Below are 17,918 nucleotides of genomic sequence, written 5' to 3'. Positions count from 1 at the left end.
AGTGTTTTAGTGAACCAGTCTCCTTGATTTTAAACAGTGCTCCGGTTGGCTAACACAGTAAATACTGACCAGTGATTCAGTAAACACATAGGGTGATATATAGATATGTAACTAAATAAACATAAACACAACTGTGAGATTAAAATATTTAAACTTATGTATGCTATATAATAAAAACCCAAACTAATTATATTCATTTCTATCTAAAAATAAAAATCACCCTAACAGACACAGAGAATAACACAGAGAATGAGTTTTGCGCACTGCTCTAAGTGGGCGTGTTTGTGGAAATCCAACTTCCCACACGAATTTCCCCGTAGGGTTTAAGAGACAGCGGATTATTCTCAAATCAGAAGGAAGAAGGAAACAGCTAATGAAAATACAGTCTGCTGTTGAATGACCTGCAGGTAAGAATGAACTGATACACCACAGTTCAGAGATGCACAACTCTAAAACTTAACTCGTAACAATACTACTAATAGAGTTAGCGCAAGTTATGGGCATTTCATTATCTATCTACATGTGATTTTTTTTTTATTTGTATGCGAGAACTTTTATTTTTAGGTGTTTTTCTAAATGTAAACATTAATTCGGTCGGTTTTCACCTTTTCGCCAAGGGTTTGAATGTAGCTCTGAAGCCTGACGAGCGATAACCTGCAGCTATGTCACCTAACTTTGTGAGTCTGTTGTAAACATGATCACTATGGGTTTTCTCTAAGAACTTCAAGTGTGCATGATGCTTGGGTTAACTGATATTAATTTATTTCACCTGTCCTGTCACCAGAGTTAGTCATCTGTAACACATTGCTCGCGTTCAAAGGCATGTATTCTTCTGCAGAACTGCAGTCATTTTCAGGAAAGCACCGCGGAATATGACTAATCATGTGCTTATTGTCACACAACAGTTTGCTCAATAAACCACTTAAATATTAACTCAAAAGAGAATTTGTTTACAAAGAACTGAATCTGTGTAGGAGGGGGAGAGAGAGTTTCAGAATTAAACAACAGCACTCTTATGCTATTTCTTTTTTCTATATCAAGACTAAATACACAGGAAAGCATCTACTTCGCAGCACAGCTGAGTCATGCTTAGACGGGAAATAACAAAGTACATGTGATTTGTGGTTTTTGTCTCATGGTCATATAACCTATAATGTTTTTGTGTGAATTCATGCTGTGGAGTTCACATCTGGCCATCTTCAGTAGAGTGACTAGTGTTGCCAAAAAGTACATGCCAAAAAGATTACAACATCTGTGAAACAACATGCTTGTGTTTATTCCTTAGGTCTAAATGGACTGGGCCCTTGTTATAGTTTTGCAACTCATGTTTCAACCATCTCTCTCAGGTTTGTAATGTAAAGTGTGTAACACTGGAGACATGTATGAGTAAAGAAATGAAACAGGACAGAACTTGTATCCAAAGAAAATTTTTCTATTTGTATTTGACACACTGCGAACTAAACGTTGTAAAACCATCTAGTGAGCATAGTTTGATGTTTCATGGTTGTGGAATGTACATGAATCTTGACACTACTTTGGATTCTTCCCCTGCAGTTTTGTTCACTGTTCAGGCAGAGAGATCCACATACGAGTCAGAGTTTGGCGGAGATGTTGTGATGGGCTGCAGGTTTCAGCCTAAACTATCAAACCCTGCTCTGAAGGTGGTCTGGACCAGGATCAACACGGGCCAGTCTTTGGAAGTGTACCGTATGGGTAACGGGGTGGAGCAGTCGGTGTCTCCGGACTATCTTGGACGGGTAAAGATTCTCACTGAGGAGTTCCAGGAAGGCTGGGCCAAGTTAAAGGTCATTACTGGCAGTTATGTGTGCACATTTACATAATATCTGTAAGAACAATAAGGGGTTATTTTCTGTAAATTCCTCTGTGTAATGTGGTAAACCTGGCTACATCCACTAGCTTCTTTTAATGTTTGAGGGTCAGCTTTCCCACTGATTATATAAAACAGGGTGGAGCATTTCCTTAGAAATTTTACTGGATTCTTTTCTCTTGTAAAAGTATCACATTTCTCCAGAAATTCATAACTGCATTCACAGTGTGGGATCAGACACTAAGGTACAAAGGTGCCGTCTTCTTCTTATGTTACTTAGATCTCCGGGCTCAGGATCAATGACTCTGGGATCTACAAGTGTTTGGTGGACACAACAGAAGGAGCTGACTATAAATCTATAACTTTGTCTGTTAAAGGTAAGTACTGAGTCTGTGACAGTGTATCAGTGTAACGTTTTTGGTTTTCAGGCAACACTTCAGGGGCTCTGTTCTGAGAATGCTCTTGCACAATGGCCATCAGAGTATTACTTATTGTGAATGTGAAACTCAAACCAGTATTACTCAATTTGGTAGAAATGGTTTTATTTCTTATTTAAATATTGAAGATCTTCCTCTTCTGAATATTGTGCAAGACTGTATATGTTTATTCTTCCTATTTGATTCCCCCCTAGCGCCTTATAAAGCAGTGACTAAACGCATTGAGAAGGTTGCTGAGGGGGATGGGGTGCTGCTAACCTGTCAATCTGAGGGATACCCTGAGCCACCTGTTGTGTGGATGGATGGGCATCTGCAGAGACTTGACCCCAACACAACTGCAGAATCAACACCAAACCAACTTTTTAAAGTCACCAGTCAAATACACGTCAGCTCATTGGACAAAAACAACTACACATGTAATTTTACAAATGAGCTCTCTGCAACATTTCATATTCCAGGTAAGTGTTTTATTTCCTTAGTCAGCGCTCTACTGCTCAAAAATTGCATAAAGAGAAAACGAACCAAGTTAGAAGCAAGTAAAGAGAATGTGCATTTGCGTCACTGCACATTTTCTGTGAAGGAAACTGAAGCAGAAATGTTCAAATGTGACGTTGTATCCTGTCATAAAAAATGCAGCTTGCATGGAAAGGTTACAGGTAGGCTCACAGATAAACAATGTTCTGATCTGTTAACAGGAAATAATGCATCACTTATGTAGTCTTGAATATCTACTGTTTTCTGTTATTTTCCTTTTGACAGAGGTGTCAGCCCACATCAAATATGATTATATAGCAAAGAGGAAATTTATTCTGTGTGAGCATTTCATCTCCTGCCCACAGTTTTTCCGGAGTTACAAGACTTTACTTTGTTTATCAGTGAGGCAGTAGGTAGTATTTCAGCTTTGGATGTTTAGCTGTGTGTAGGAGTTCTGTTACAATAAGGTTTTGTCATTTAGGCAGTTTTTGCTTGTACTGTATGCAAATTATTACGTATGTGTATTTTAATGGAAAATAAAAGAGAATGGGCTGTAAACAGGACAACAAAAAGAAGGAAAGTAAAAGACTGGACAACTGCACAACTAATCAAGAAATAATGACACAGTCATGAGTCACTATACATGTTTTAAAGTTCTTAACTAGTAAGGGGAAGTTAGCAGTGGTTGTCTTTGGTTATTTCCTTAGTGGTCATAGGGGCCAACACTGGCCATGTCACTGCTGACTTACAGCATACAATAAGTCTGATACTGTATGTTCTGTGACACAGTTAAACACTAATCCTTCACTTTTTTCACAGATGAAATACCCACTCCACATGTGAAAAACGATTCTTTCATCATTGTGTTGAGCATCAGCGTGGTAATGGCTGTTATCATCATTGCGGTGCTCATGTATCGACGACGAAAAGGTAGCCATTCACTCAGATCTTTTATATATACAGTACATTATAGCTGCTCAACACATTTGGGATGTGTAGCTTACAGTAAACAGCAGTACACAGAATGCAGGTGTAGACTGGAGTAAAAAAATGATCACAGTCAGAATAATCTGATGTCTAATAAAATCTACATCAAATAGAAATTTGTATTTGGCACTGGCAAATGAAACAATGCATCATAATTCTACATGCAGCAATAGTGAAATATTAAAGTGATATATGGCAGCAATACAAATAACAATATGTACAATCCACAGTGACAGACAACAATAGATACATATCCAATGAACAATTAAACACATGAGCCAGTAATCCTTCAAACAAAACATTCTATTCACAGCCAAAAGGCAGGACCAGACAGGTATACTGTGGACTTCCCAGATTTGCCTTTAGGGTGTACAGTGAAAGAGCATTTGCAGGAAATAAGATTGGATGATAGACTTGGTTGCTGGCAGGCCAAGTTAGTCAGTTTATATAAATACTTCCTTCTTGTAAGTGTTCAGACTGGTTTATTTTTAACTGCCTCAGTGCAGTAAAAAAAAAAATACATTAAATATACAAGGATTTGGGGCAGAGAAGAACCTTTTAATAGCACTAATTGAACTAGAATAACTTTATTGTCCAACTAGAAGGGAAGACACTGAACTGCAGAGACTGCAGTTTCACATCAAACAACTTACAATAGAGCTAAACCCATTATCTGTCCTGTGGCAAAGCCATGGCAGCCAAGCAGGTGAACCTTTTTGTTTTTGTCAAATGGGCAATGTGCCCTGTCAGCAAATAATGAACTCATTTAAAGTGTGAACTCCCGTACAGATGGTGACATGTTGAAACAGGCCACAGTGCCACTGAAAAGAGGAAGTAGAATATTTAGGTGTTTATATGCTTGACTTGCACTGTAATATTTACCAAACACCTTTGAGGGAATTTGGCCTGCATGTGACTCGCTGCGCCTTATAAGCATGACACATCTTTTTTTTGACTGAAATTTGGGCCAATCACTCAGTGGAAACACCCAGTCTGGTCTTGGTTTGTGTGCCAGGGGAATTTGCCGCTATTTGTACATGTTTGCATAATCCCCCCCCAAATTAACACCTCCATCATTTCAATAGAAGACTTATCACTCACGCCTCCTTATATGAATGTGTGAAAACATGATTAAAAAAAACAAGCTTACTTCAGTTACTGGCCCGGAAACCTTTGGTTGACTGTTCTAAACTGGTCTCAGGAAAAACGGAACCTTCATAAGTTGCTCTGCAAAAAACATAATAATAATAATAATCATCATATTTGACAAACTGACAAACAAACAAACATATATAATGACTTCCATCCTTGAATTATCCTTGCATAGCACCAGCACTCTAAATTAATAGCAGTTTTTTTTTTTTTTTAGGGTTCAGCACTCTCAGCACTGGGAACCTTCTGGTCGATGGGCAGGGCAGGCCGGCTTCCCCTGCCTGTAGGTCTAAACAGTGTCTCTTTGATTTTTACTGAGTGTCTTTTTTACTGATGACTGTAACTGATTCCTACAGAAGTGTTAGTGTTACCTCCAAAATACTCTTTGTATCCCCATTGAACCATAGGTGCCAGTTCTTGAGAGGTCTAATATATTGTCAGTTTAGGATAATGCTCTGCAGATAATACAGAAGGATTATGTGACACTTTGCATTTCTCATTGCTCCTTTTGAAAGGCTGAGCTCCCAATTGGCTACACAGCCATAGGCTGTGAACACAGTTCTACCTGACATAGTGGCTCAAGCTGTAGCTATTTGGTGCTATGGAGGCTGTACTATGACTGTTCTTTACTGCTCACATTAAAGTTAGCTGAGACAGCATTTTTAAGTGACCACTCAAGGTTCAAACTATCAGCTGTGATACACATGTTAGTAACACATCCCAAGAATAGCTCCACTGCAATGCTTATCAGTTCATTGCACACTCACAGCCATTAAAAATGAAATTTTCACAGCCTGGCACTCATAAGCCATGGTTACAGTCAGAATAGCATGCCACAGTCACCAGCTACATTTAGTCTCAGTCAGAAGCCAGTCATAGCACAGTGTAGAGAAGTAGCTTAACTATCCTCCATTAGTGTAGTAAGCTGTAGCTATCTCAATATTGGCTTTAAAGAAAAACCTCAGTGTGACCCCTTAAAGGACTTTGTAGTCTACTTTTGTCACAAAGCACTTTTGGAAAGCGCTACTTGAACCAAATACCTAAAAGAAATTGGAACCTATGAGCAGAAAAGGTGTTCTCCAAGTCTCTGCTGAGTTTGGGGAAATGCTGATGATGCATTTGTGAAATACTGATGCAGTGCATGAAGGATGTAAAGACACCCACAGTTTCTGTCATGAAGAAGGCTGAGTTCATACATTTAAGGGTATCCTTAACTGTCATCTCAGTTTCTCCCTCCACCATGATGATTCATTTCACAAATTTCATCAATTCATTGCTTTCCTGGCTGTGCCACATCTTTCTTGATAGGCTGCAGTACCAATGTGCAGCAGTTTTCTGATGGAATATGACTTAATAAATTATATCTAGTGTGGCTAAACTGTAAAAAGTCTAAAGGTGGTGTTACAGTAGCGCCTAGAGGTGTGCTACTTGTGACAATGGTGGTTTAGCCAAATCTTAGAATGTGAACTCAGCCAAGAAACACTGGTTAACTAGTTAATAATTTTGCAAACACTTCTTTCCTAGGTGTTAGTTTTCCTAACAGTGCTTTCCTTTCCAACATGGATACAAATAAATAAGGAAAATGAGGATGAGAGAACTGTTTTTAATGATGTTAGGTGTTTTCTTTCTTTGTGTTCTACTAAACTGTCTACTGAAAACAGGATTAGGGCAAAAGTGTTCTTAGATGTTAAGACACCCTCAAGATGCCTGCACAATTTTGAACAAGCTTTTGAGAAAAGACAAGTTCAGTAAGACAGCTTCTTTTGTATTCTGCAGTTATAATAGCATTAGGCCATACTGCCTCTCAAGCAATTTTCTGTGCAAGACAGAAAAATTAAAGAGAATTTATTTGATTGATATGATCATGATCATGTCTGTTCTAATGTCTACAGATTGTATGGAGGAAAATTTAGGGGCCTTTCTGAAAGCCCTCTATTGTAACTTCAGCGCAGAGGCGAGGAACCACTGGAATACTTTTTGTGTCGAGGAGCTGCCTCATAGGCTGGAAAACAAGTGAGTAACAAAGTCGCCTACTTCCCTATTCTCATTTTGAGGTACAGAGACAAATCGAGTTACCGCCAACTTCCTTTGATCCTTCCCTGAAAAGAATTAGACAATCCGCTTTTTAACTTTTATATTTTAGGATGTCCAACTTCTTGTTTCTACAGAAACTAGATGTTTTCTCTCCATTTGAACCCATTTTGATCTAATTGCTCCATTCTCTTAAAAAAACTGATCACATTATCCCTTATTCACTCATTTGACATGATCCCAACCTGCATCTCCACTGTGATTTGCTTTCTCTCTGAAGGATCTTTCCCAAGCACTTTGTGGTGTTCTCACTGGTTAAAAACTTTCTAAGGGGAACATACTAGGACTAGACAGCTCTTGTCTCTACTGTTCCTTTACTCTTTCATTTTAATTAATCTGGAGTTAGTAAAGCTGGGAAGAAGTTCTCTATGCTGGCTAGCTTGCTGTCAGCTACACCATCTCCCTTCAGTCAAGCAAATTATCATGTCAGAGTTCACCAACATTGAAACTGATGTTAAAAATCTGGAGAGATTTACTTGGCTACTTTGAAGCAAATCCAAATTTTGCTGTTGCAAATGCTTTACAGTTTCAACTCTGCTTGTGTTTTTTCAGTGAGGGTCAACCTGTGAATCTTCAAGCTGTACTTCCAGAAGCTGGACAGACACTTTTTCTCGAGGGACCCCCAGGAAGCGGGAAGACAGCCCTATCCTACATTTTGGTCTCTTCTTGGACTGAAGGGCCCACACACTCCTTCTCTAATCCCCTTGATCTCAACGCCCTTCAACTTCTTTTATATGTCGACTGCACCTTCGTGAAGGGTGATTTGTTTCAGGAAATTATGGCCCAACTTTCTCTCAGGGAAAAGATAACAGAGGATGAACTAAGGACTGTGTTAATCAGGTCCAGTGAGGCTCTGTTGTTGTTGGATGGGTATAAAGAAGGAAACCACCTTTTTGATGAGTCCCTAAGGCAGTTCCTAAGCGAAAGATGTGGATGCAGGGTGCTGGTCATGGCCTGCCCGGATCACTGCCCCACACTCAAGGAGACAGTTGGGACATTAACGGTGCTGAAGCTTCAAACACAAACAGTGAAATACTGAAGCCACAAGACTTTGTGCATAACAAACACATTTGTTACATTGTAAATAAATGTGTGTGTTGTGTTTTTTAGAATTTATGTTACCGTTATCCAATATGTGGTCAGATTTTTCATAATTTGCAAGTGAATGTAATATTTTGTATATATAAGAGATGCAGTAAATTTTGATTTTGTATTCTTTACTTGTCAGTCATGATTGTCCCTTTGACTAAAATCTTGCATGTAATAACTATTTTAAACAAGATTTTTAAAAAGAAAGTACATAATTTACTGGACCCCATACAGTAAGGATGAAGAAAGGCTGTAATCCACCTTAACTGTGATTGCACTATTTACGAAACCCATCAGAGGGATTTTAACCATGCTCTCTACTTCTAATAGATGACACAACTTAGGCACTTTACTAATGATTGCAGTCCTTTCGGTTTCTCTTCTGGGTCTGTGCACAACAAGCAAGCAACCAAGCAAGCAAAGTTTATTTATAGCAGTATAGCAGTATTACCTTCATCCACAGTAAACACAAGATCATTAAATACTCGCAACAGCGCTGATTCGATACTGTGGTGTGTCTTAAAACCAGACTGGAACTTTTCAAATATGCCATTATTCTCTAAAAAAGTCTGTAACTGTATAAAAATCGTTTCCTCAAGAAAAAGAAAGGTCATTATCAGGGTTATTTTCAAGGCGGCAACAGTTGCTGTGCTGTGAGTAAAAGGGGAAGTGACCCTATCTCTATTCCTGGCAAGAGACTTTATTGCTTCCAGTAATGTATGGGGAAAAGGGTCATCATTTTATTTCTGCATGTTCTTTTTTTCTCTGGCAATGATGGCTTCTTACATCTGATGCTGCTGCTTTTGCTCAGGAACCATGTGAACAGCAGTGATCAACATGCTGTTATTTCCTTCTTCGCATTCTTCAAAGTCTTTCTGGATGAGATAATTGAACTGCCCCTGCGGAAGGTGTGGGTTATCCTTTTTCATTCACTCATTGTTAGTAATTTTGCTTAACATGAGTTCAGGATTGCACTATCTATATATGTTACACGCAACAACAGGCGGTCATACATTTTATTTATACAGGATAAGTTGACTGAGTATCTGTGCTCATTTACAGCAACGGCCTGTTTACAATTAAAAGTTACAGAAAGAGAAAAAACTAACACAACAACATTAAACTAAACAGCATTAATGAAAGCAATGACAAACAGGAAGAAAGTGATTATTGAGAGTTATCTTGAAATTAGAGAGAGCTGTGTGTTTTCATTTTTAACTGATGCTGCAGATTATTCCATGAGACTGCAACACTGACAGCAAATGCAACCTTTCCTGACCCAGTGCTGGTCTTAGGCACCTGAAGTGTAATTACTGTACAAGAGCGAGCTGAGTAAGGTCCATATTGCCAGTGCAGAAGGGATAAAATTTATTGTAAGAGGGCAGTTTTCTACTGATGACCTTGTAAACAAATATGTACCAATGTTTCTGACGTCTATCAGACAAGGAGGGCCAGCCAATTACAGCCCCGTAATCCAGAACTAAGAGGAAAGCTGCTTCATGAATCCTTTTCTGCAAGGAATGCCAAGAATATCTGGGACATTCAAGACTACTGTATATATTAATACATAACCATTCTCCTCAGCTGTACAGCAATCCATAGGGCCTCAGGTGCTACACAACCATTAAAGGTAACTACAACAGGCTAGAATTAGTGGATGCCAGGAGCTTGTCTTGCCACCATAAATACAGGACAAACCCATTAGATTGTTTGTGGTGATTGTTTCATATTATGATACTGTAGTATGCACAAAGTTCACCCGAGCTCCTTAAGCACACTGCCTGAAGTGGAAAACTCTCATGTCCCCAGGCTTCTTCAATCAGTCAGATACAAAAGTCAACAAATTCCTTTCACATATGTCACTTTAATGTTATTACATTAACGGGTGCAAGCCACAAGGAGCTCATTTGAAATCTAACAGCCACTGAAAAAAGAAAAGCAACACACTTCCACATTAGACCACCTTTAAACTGACATAACTGCCAGTAACTCAACTTTTTTGGTTAAGAAATAACACACACAAATTACACAAATTTACAGCTAACTGTGGCAGCGTTAACAATGCACTAATTTGTATCTCTAGCACTATACATAAATATGCAATAAAGCATTGATTTTTGAAATAAACAATAAATAAATTATGCAGGTTTCGTAAAATTACAGCCTTAACAGGGATTACACCTCTATACTGTGTTGATACTGTTGAAATATCCACTCACTAATGTTAGATTATCATGTGCTATTGTTTTGTTTTTAACTGACTTCCCCCATCAGCTGTTGCATTTAAATAATTTATTAAGTTCCCCCTACTAGTACCTCAGTACTAATGCTGCAGGAACTGCTTGTGCATTGTTGTGTTTACTCTGAGAGTTTCTGCTTTGCTCAGCATGTTAATTATGATATTGTTATGCCGGTAGGCTAGTGGTCAAGGCAGCGCTCTCGCCGCTGCGCCCCGGGTTCGAATCCAGATTGCGTCAGGAAGCGCATCCGGTATAAAACACGTGCCAAATGTCAACAAGCGAGCCGTCAGTGTGACGAGTCGCTGTGGCGACCCCTAAACGGGAAATTCCGAGAGTGACTCTCTGTGATGGGTGCACCATCTGTCCCTCGGTTTCTTCACGTGACACAGTGGGAAGTTTATTACAGTTGTATCTGGGAAGCCTGTCAGTCAGCATTGCACGACGTGGAACAGGAAGATGGCTTCTCTTAAAAGAGCCAATTCATGAAATACCCGTTACATTAAAAAAAAAAAAAAAAACCTTACAGTATATTTCATCAAACATTTTTTCTTGACCTAAATCAACACAGTGCCAGCCAAAACCCTGATATCTCATTTCTCATACAAACACAATGCACCATAATCACAGGAGTTATAACATTATCACAAATGGCTTAAACAGCATATCTTGGCCACAGTGGTTATTGTGAATACTACAGATTTGAGGATTACTGTAAGAAATTAATTTCATGGGGAATACCAGAAGTGTCATGACTAGGTATACAGACAGAGGAGAAGTGGTTAATGATGGTTTCACAAGTTTCTGCTGAGTTTGCACGCACATATCTGTATTGCAAAACCTCTATAAACTAGAGAGCTGGCTTACATTGTGCAATGTTTTTATCTGTAGACGTTCTGAAGACCATGATACTCAAACATCCTGTTTTTGGTGTTGTACAGAAAGTGAATACAGCACTTTCACTTTTCCATTTAAAGAAGACTGTACTGTGAACTCTAGTCGCATCCCAACACCCTCTTTTAGTTGAGCACAATGTTCTTTAGCTTCACGTTTATATATATTTTTATCATGCTGCTATTGAAATTTCACATAAACAGTACTACCAGCCTTTAACAGCCACCTTTAAGGTCTTTCCTATGAAAAAAAGAAAAAAAAATCTAAGAAGTATTACTTTAATCAGCTTCATCAGTTGTATTATAATAACCGCAAGCACTTTTTTCCAACAGGAAAATGTAGTTTCCCTCCCTGCACATGATAGTGTCACTAGATGGTGCCATCCTCCTTTTCCTGCAAACTTACTGTGAACACTAGGTTTCTGATATCAGCTGATAATGAATCAGATAAATGAAGTTTACTTATGTGGGTATCTTAGGAATTAAAAGGCCATTAAGGAAAAATTTAAACACACACAAAAAATTATCTATTTGTTGATGTCTTTCTTTTTGCTTCCTATCCTGTATTAAAAAATGTCAGCTATGTGGTCTCAGTGAGACCGTTGCTCCCTCTTATATAAACACAGATAGATGGGTGACTACAAAAATCTCTTTTACAGGAGTGTTCTGGCCAAAATAACAGAAGCACATAAACACGAGTGCAGCTTTTAACTTTTTCTTTTCATGCCTTTTCCTTCTGCTTGAGTATAATTTTCTTTGGAGCAGAGACAAATCTATTATAAAGCTTTTCTGTGCCAAAAATAATCTGACAAAATAGTTCGATCATCCATTCACTCCAAGAAAAATGGTTCACACTGAAACTCAACTCCCCAAAAATAGCTGATGCTATGCCCCATACCCATCACTCCCACCAGCCTTCACAAAAGTGCACCCCCAGACACACACAGTCAAAATGAGAGTTAACCCCATCAAAAAAACGACAATCTCCTGCATGCGTGTGACCCCCATTTCCTCTTCCAACTTCAACCTACCAGACCAAAAAAGGTGGATTCATCATTTGGTAATTAATATTCTACGGAAGAGTGGAACATCAGGAAACAATTATTCAATAATACATGGACATAAATGCAGACTGAGTCCACACAAAAACACAAGCATGCACAAGCACATATATATCACCATGATGGGCTCTTCCTCTCTTTCAAGATCAGGTTACTCACCTACATTTAACACAATGTGCTGGATGGAGGAGGATATCTTGCAGTTGAAATATTCAAGATGCTGGCTTACACATGAATTTTGCCTTCTATAGTTTTTCCCCACTGTGGTGTAGGAATGACTGTTGTCAAAGTCTAGTATAATTTCTGTTCTTATGCAAATATTAGTCTATCACAGGGCAGGTTTTAGAAATCAGCATACACTGATACAATACATCTGATAGCTGTGCCATTTAGTTTGCCAGTGTGTTTGTTTACATGAAATAAAGTAAATAGTCAGCAAGCTGTTGCAGCTGCCAAGGTTTCAAAAGGTGTGGGAGCATTAGAGATGAGCAGAGAGGGTTAGAGGTGCATGCAGTACGAGCATATGTGCCTTAGATGTGATATGACGAAAAATGGACAGTTTGACAAAATATGAAATTCAGTTAGGTTCAATTTAGTTTTATTTGTGTAGTGCCAAATCACACACACACACAAAATCATCTCAAAGCACTTTAAAGAAAAAGTCAACAAATCTTTCTTGAGCAAGAATGGGGAGGGGAACCCCCCCCCACCAAGCTCCATTTAATAGAAGAAACATCAGACAGAATAGTTTCCATCAAATCAAATACAATGCACACAAATCAGAGCACATACAAAGCTGCAGTATAAAACAGCATAAAATAAGAACACAGTAAAAGACAACCATTTTAAAATCAACACAAGTACAAAGAGTCATTAAGAACACTCAAAAGGCCACTGAGAAGCATGTCTTAAGTATTAGTTTAAACACGTCGACAGAGGGTGAACACTGAACTAAAAGCAGGAGAGCTTTGGAGCAGATGCTGAGCGTGGAACAGTAAGGAGCAACTGACTTGAGGATCTAAGAAGTGTGAAGCTAAAGCAAGGGCAGAGGAGTTCAGAAATTCACTGGAGGTACCAATCCATAGGGCTTTATGAAATACAGAAGGACCTAACAATACAAAAATGACCTACACCTCGACATACAGTACGCTATATGTACGAACTGTACAGCCACAAGTGGCCCTAAAGATACCACTGACAGAAAGCACCACTACCTTGTTGCTGAAAGGTGCCTTACACATACTACAAAAAGTATTCACCCCCTTGGATGTTTTACCCTTCTATTGATTTTATAAAGCAATCATGGTCAATATAATTTGGCTTTGACTAAAAAAAAAAAACAACCTCTAATACCAAAGTGAAAACAGGTTTCTACAAAGTCATGCCAATTAAATAAGAATGTGAAATAAGTGATTGCATAAACATTCACCCCCTTCAAGTCAGTATTTAGTAGATGCACCTTTTGCTGCAATCACAGCACTGAGTCTGTGTGGATAGGTCTCAATCAGGCTTGCACATCTGTACACTGCAATTTTACTCCATTCCTCTTTGCAAAACTGCTCAAGCTCTGCCAGGTTGCGTGGGGACCGGGCGTGAACTCTTTGGTTTGGACTGTTTTTCTGGGGACTTTACGATTGAGGTCTGGGCTTTGACTTGGCCGTTCCAGAACACTCACCTTGTTGTCTTTAAACCATTTCTGCGTAGCTTTTGCTGTATGCTTCAGGTCATTGTCTTGCTGGAAAATAAATCCTCTCCCAAGCCGTAGTTCCCTTGCAGACTGAATAAGATTGTCCTCCAGGATTTTCCTATATTTTGCCTTTACAACCCTCCCGGGGCGGGCTGCCGAGAAGCACCCCCACAGCATGATGCTGCCACCACCGTGCTTCACAGCGGGGGCAGTGTGTCTGTGGTGGTGTACAGTGTTTGGTGTCCGCCAAACACGCTCTAGTTGAGATTTTTTTAGGAGTTTTCTTCAACAGTGGCTTTATCTTTGCCACTCTCCCATAGAGCTTTGACTGGTGAAGAACCCAGTTGTTGTATGCAGAGTCTCTCCCATCTCAGCTGCCGAAGCTTGTAACTCCTTCACAGTGGTCCTAGGTGTCTTGGCGGCCTCTCTCAGTCTCCTTCTTGCACGGTCACTCAGTTTGTGAGGACGGCCCGATCTAGGCAGATTTAGACATGTCCCATATTCCTTCCATTTCTTGATAATGGATTTAATTGAACTCCGGGGGATGTTCAGTGCCTTGGGCATTTTTTTGTATCCATCTCCTGACTTATACTTTTCAATAACCTTTTCTCTGAGTTGCTTGGAGTATTCGTTTGTCTTTATGGTGTAACAATAGCCAGCAGCACTGATTAACCAGTGACTGGACCTTCCAGATACAGGTGTCTTTATACTACAATCACTTGAGACACATTCAGTGCACTCAGGTGATCCCCATTTTACTAATTGTGAGACTACTAGTACCAATTGGCTGGACCTCTGTTGAATTAGGTCCGTCATTTTAAAGGGGGTGAATATTTATGCAATCACTTATTTCCCATTACATATTTTTATTTGACATGATTTTGTAAAAACCTGTTTTCACTTTGACATTAAAGACGTTTTTTGTAATTTTTTTTGTCAAAAAAGCCAAATTATATTGACCATGACTGATTTATAAAATCAATAAAAGGGTAAAACATCCAAGGGGGTGAATACTTTTTATAAGCACTGTAAACATGCAGATTGCATGTCTGCACTGACGGTAGCTGCCTATTTTATACATGGATATAGTGAGTGTAAATATGTATTTATGTGAAGAAACAGGCCCATAGATATCAAATGTCATATTTATATGCTCTGATTTGGCTGACAGATTGTAAGGTGACTTTGCTGTAGATTCCCACTGTAGATAAGTCAAAAGTTAGATCACCATAGCAGTTTATGACCCACTGAAATGCCCTCGAGCCAGACACTAAAAACACGTAAGTGCAAAAAACAAACTGGTTATAGATTTGTGATTTATGGCTTGTATTAAATTACAGATTGTTCCTAACCACAGAGCACATATTCTGCAGTGACAGGGAGGATGGGCAAGGTGAGTAACGTGGGGCAGCGATGTGTTGATTTAAGCCAAATGGATGCCACATATGGATCGTGTGGTCCATTCTGGTCCTCATTGTAGTCTAACGCACAACTCCAGTCTACATCCAAAATCTTGGCAGGCTCTGTCTGGTAATTGGGATCAGATGAGTGGCAGCAAAAGCGAGGCGACCCGGGTTCTCCGGGCACCCAAAGTAACCTGGAAGCGTTTATTTTATGGAAAAGATGTTTAGTTAAAGTGCAGAGCTGCAGCCCAGCCCCTCTAATGACTCTCCGGTTCTTTAGCCCGGGCCTGGAGACAGAGTCATGTGATGGATATGACTGGTGAGATAGGGACACACACACACACACACACACACACACACACAAGCTTCCATCACCATGCACTGTGATGGATATGACTGGTGAAAGCTCTGAACACCGTTTCCTGAGTCTTTCACTTCCTTCCTCCCAGGCCTCAGCCAGCCAAGCTGAGCCAGGTTTCACTAGACCCGGGCCGGATTGGATTGCAGATTAACAGGCTTCCTGTCCAATCCGTTGGCTGCATTCATCTGCTTTCCTAACGGTCACGTTTATTCATGAACAAGCGGTGACACGGTGGAGGATGAATGAGCCTCTTCAGGATAGATGAGAGGCTGGGGGGTGTGTGGATTAAGTAAGGGTCAGTGTTTTTTAGCCTTATATGGTGAAAATATTTAGAAACATTTAACTTAACAATGACTCAATATACTAATCCAGTAGAATGCTATACCTGTGTATGTGTACATGCATACCTCCACTTCAATCCAACAGCTTCCACCATTCTTTGTGCATTATGCTCACTGGACACAGCACATGAAATTTAAATGTTATTGAAGCTGCTTTTCCACAGCATCTTAGTCACACTGAGCCCCAAAAGTCTTATTTTCTTAAAACTGAAAAAAAATCTGTCAATGTGTGGAGATATCCTCGCAAGTGCAACTTCACTTAATGCAAGATTTTTCTAGAATCATGCGCAACATTAACTGATTCTGTCCAGTTTAACCGAACTCAATTGGATTTGTATTGTAAAGAACCCGAATAACACAGCAACAACAGATTTTTAAAAGGTAGTTTTACTCTAAGAAAAAACTAAATAAAAGAACAGTTTTACCTACTAAAATATTACTGCAAGGGCAGAACATGATTTCATTTATAATTTGCAAACATTCACCTGTTGTAGCAACCACAGGAAAGTTTCCTACATTTGGTGAAAGACAAATGTCTGGTAGTCATTTGAACAAATGAAAAAAGAAAATCAAACATATTTTCTGAAAATACTGTCCAGATATGCTGCCAAAATTCTATCTAAAAGGTTTGCTTCAATAAATGCCAGAGGGATTTTTCTTTAAGTAAGACTTGGCTTAGTACATCCAGTGTTTTTTTCCCTAAGGATCTGAACACAGAGATACATTTATAAATTAGGTCCACTGTCATTTCCTCCACCATCACTACAGGTCTACACCACCTACCCCACACCTCTCATCTTCCTCCCTCCCTCTTTCTCCCTCTCTCCTGCTGGCAGCCCTTGATTACACTTGTCTCCCGGGGGAAGGTTTAAACTCCTCAGAGATAGTAATATCGAGGGCACTACTGGCTAGTCACTTCAGATCAGGGCGGGGGGAGGAAATGGCGACAGACATAAAGCTAAATATATAATTCCTCCCATGCTGGTAATCACGATGTCCAGACGATTTGAAACGACAGTTTAACCACTTTAGACTGAGGAACGCTTTGTTCAGATTTAAGAAGCAGGAGGTGTGTGTGTGTGTGTGTGTGTGTGTGTGTGTTGGAGTGTCTGGTTGGTCCCTGTGATGGTTGGGGAACCTCCTCATGGATACTGAAGCTCTCCAAAGGGGCCCATGTGGTCTAAATCCACGTTTCATTGAGCTAAAATGGCTGGCAGACCAGACAGGAGCAATTCTGTGAATGACTGACATGCCAAGAGCTCCGGAAGGAAACACTCTCACCACCCGGTATTAGTTTACCTGATTATTAGGATATCCAGCTTCCTACTAAAATGGCCATCCATTTCCCTGTTAGAGGCAGCAAGAGCACCCACCTGGATTAGCCCAAAACGTGGTTTGTATTTCACCAGGCACAACAAGGCCTCATGCCACACTGCTCAACCAATTACATCTATAAATATTAATAGCCTAATCTGCACATATTCTTTTCCCCTAAGCCCGTTACCAACCTCCTGAAAGGGTCAGAGATACTCTTGTGAACATCAATTCCATTTAAATTTTACGTTCAATTTGCATATGCAGAGATTTTTCACTCCAGACAGGCTCTCTCAATACATCTTTTCCCCCATCATCACATCGCAAGACGAGAGTGCATTTTGTATTCAAGCGCTGATTGAATCCTTGATGAGATCTTCAGGGTGGCTTCACACACTCCGATGCTCTTTACACTCCAGAGGTGATGAGAAGAGAAAGAGAGAGAGAGAGTAGGAGGGAATGGGAGGTGTGAGCGCATGTGTGTGCGGGACATGCTCTAAATCTGGCTACACTGAAGTGGGCTGCTCTGTTGTCGTTCAGCGCCCGGGCCTCCTCCGCGGCTC

At 39.8% G+C, this 17,918-nt stretch overlaps 1 protein-coding gene across 3 annotated transcripts; it reads left to right on the top strand.

Moving 5' to 3' along the window:
* Positions 1-308: 308 nt before the first annotated feature.
* Positions 309-8,157, top strand: LOC109963416 (uncharacterized). Of its 3 annotated transcripts, none has more exons than XM_020605920.1 (9): positions 309-407; positions 1,286-1,346; positions 1,555-1,805; positions 2,109-2,205; positions 2,460-2,723; positions 3,559-3,669; positions 5,096-5,161; positions 6,771-6,891; positions 7,522-8,157. In XM_020605920.1, the coding sequence occupies exons 2-9, from the start codon at positions 1,292-1,294 to the stop codon at positions 8,006-8,008; spliced, it is 1,452 nt and encodes a 483-aa protein (XP_020461576.1). In that variant the 5' UTR covers positions 309-407; positions 1,286-1,291; the 3' UTR covers positions 8,009-8,157. The 3 variants fall into 3 exon arrangements, with proteins under 3 accessions (XP_020461576.1, XP_020461578.1, XP_020461577.1); XM_020605922.1 differs by lacking the exon at positions 309-407 and adding an exon at positions 414-677; XM_020605921.1 differs by lacking the exon at positions 309-407 and having other exon boundaries at positions 684-1,346.
* Positions 8,158-17,918: the final 9,761 nt, after the last annotated feature.

This window comes from Monopterus albus, unplaced genomic scaffold (assembly GCF_001952655.1).
Source record: "Monopterus albus unplaced genomic scaffold, M_albus_1.0 scaffold75.1, whole genome shotgun sequence".
Classification (NCBI taxonomy): Eukaryota; Metazoa; Chordata; class Actinopteri; order Synbranchiformes; family Synbranchidae; genus Monopterus; species Monopterus albus.
The sequence above is the reverse complement of the archived record's forward strand: the minus strand, read 5'-3'. Positions and strand labels throughout refer to the sequence as shown.

Coding starts and splice junctions, on each gene's coding strand:
- LOC109963416 (XM_020605920.1), top strand. CDS start 1,292: ATGGACTGGGCCCTTGTTATAGTTTTGCAACTCATGTTTCAACCATCT. Junction 2,206..2,459: donor TATAACTTTGTCTGTTAAAG/GTAAGTACTGAG, acceptor ATTCCCCCCTAG/CGCCTTATAAAGCAGTGACT. Junction 6,892..7,521: donor CCTCATAGGCTGGAAAACAA/GTGAGTAACAAA, acceptor GTGTTTTTTCAG/TGAGGGTCAACCTGTGAATC.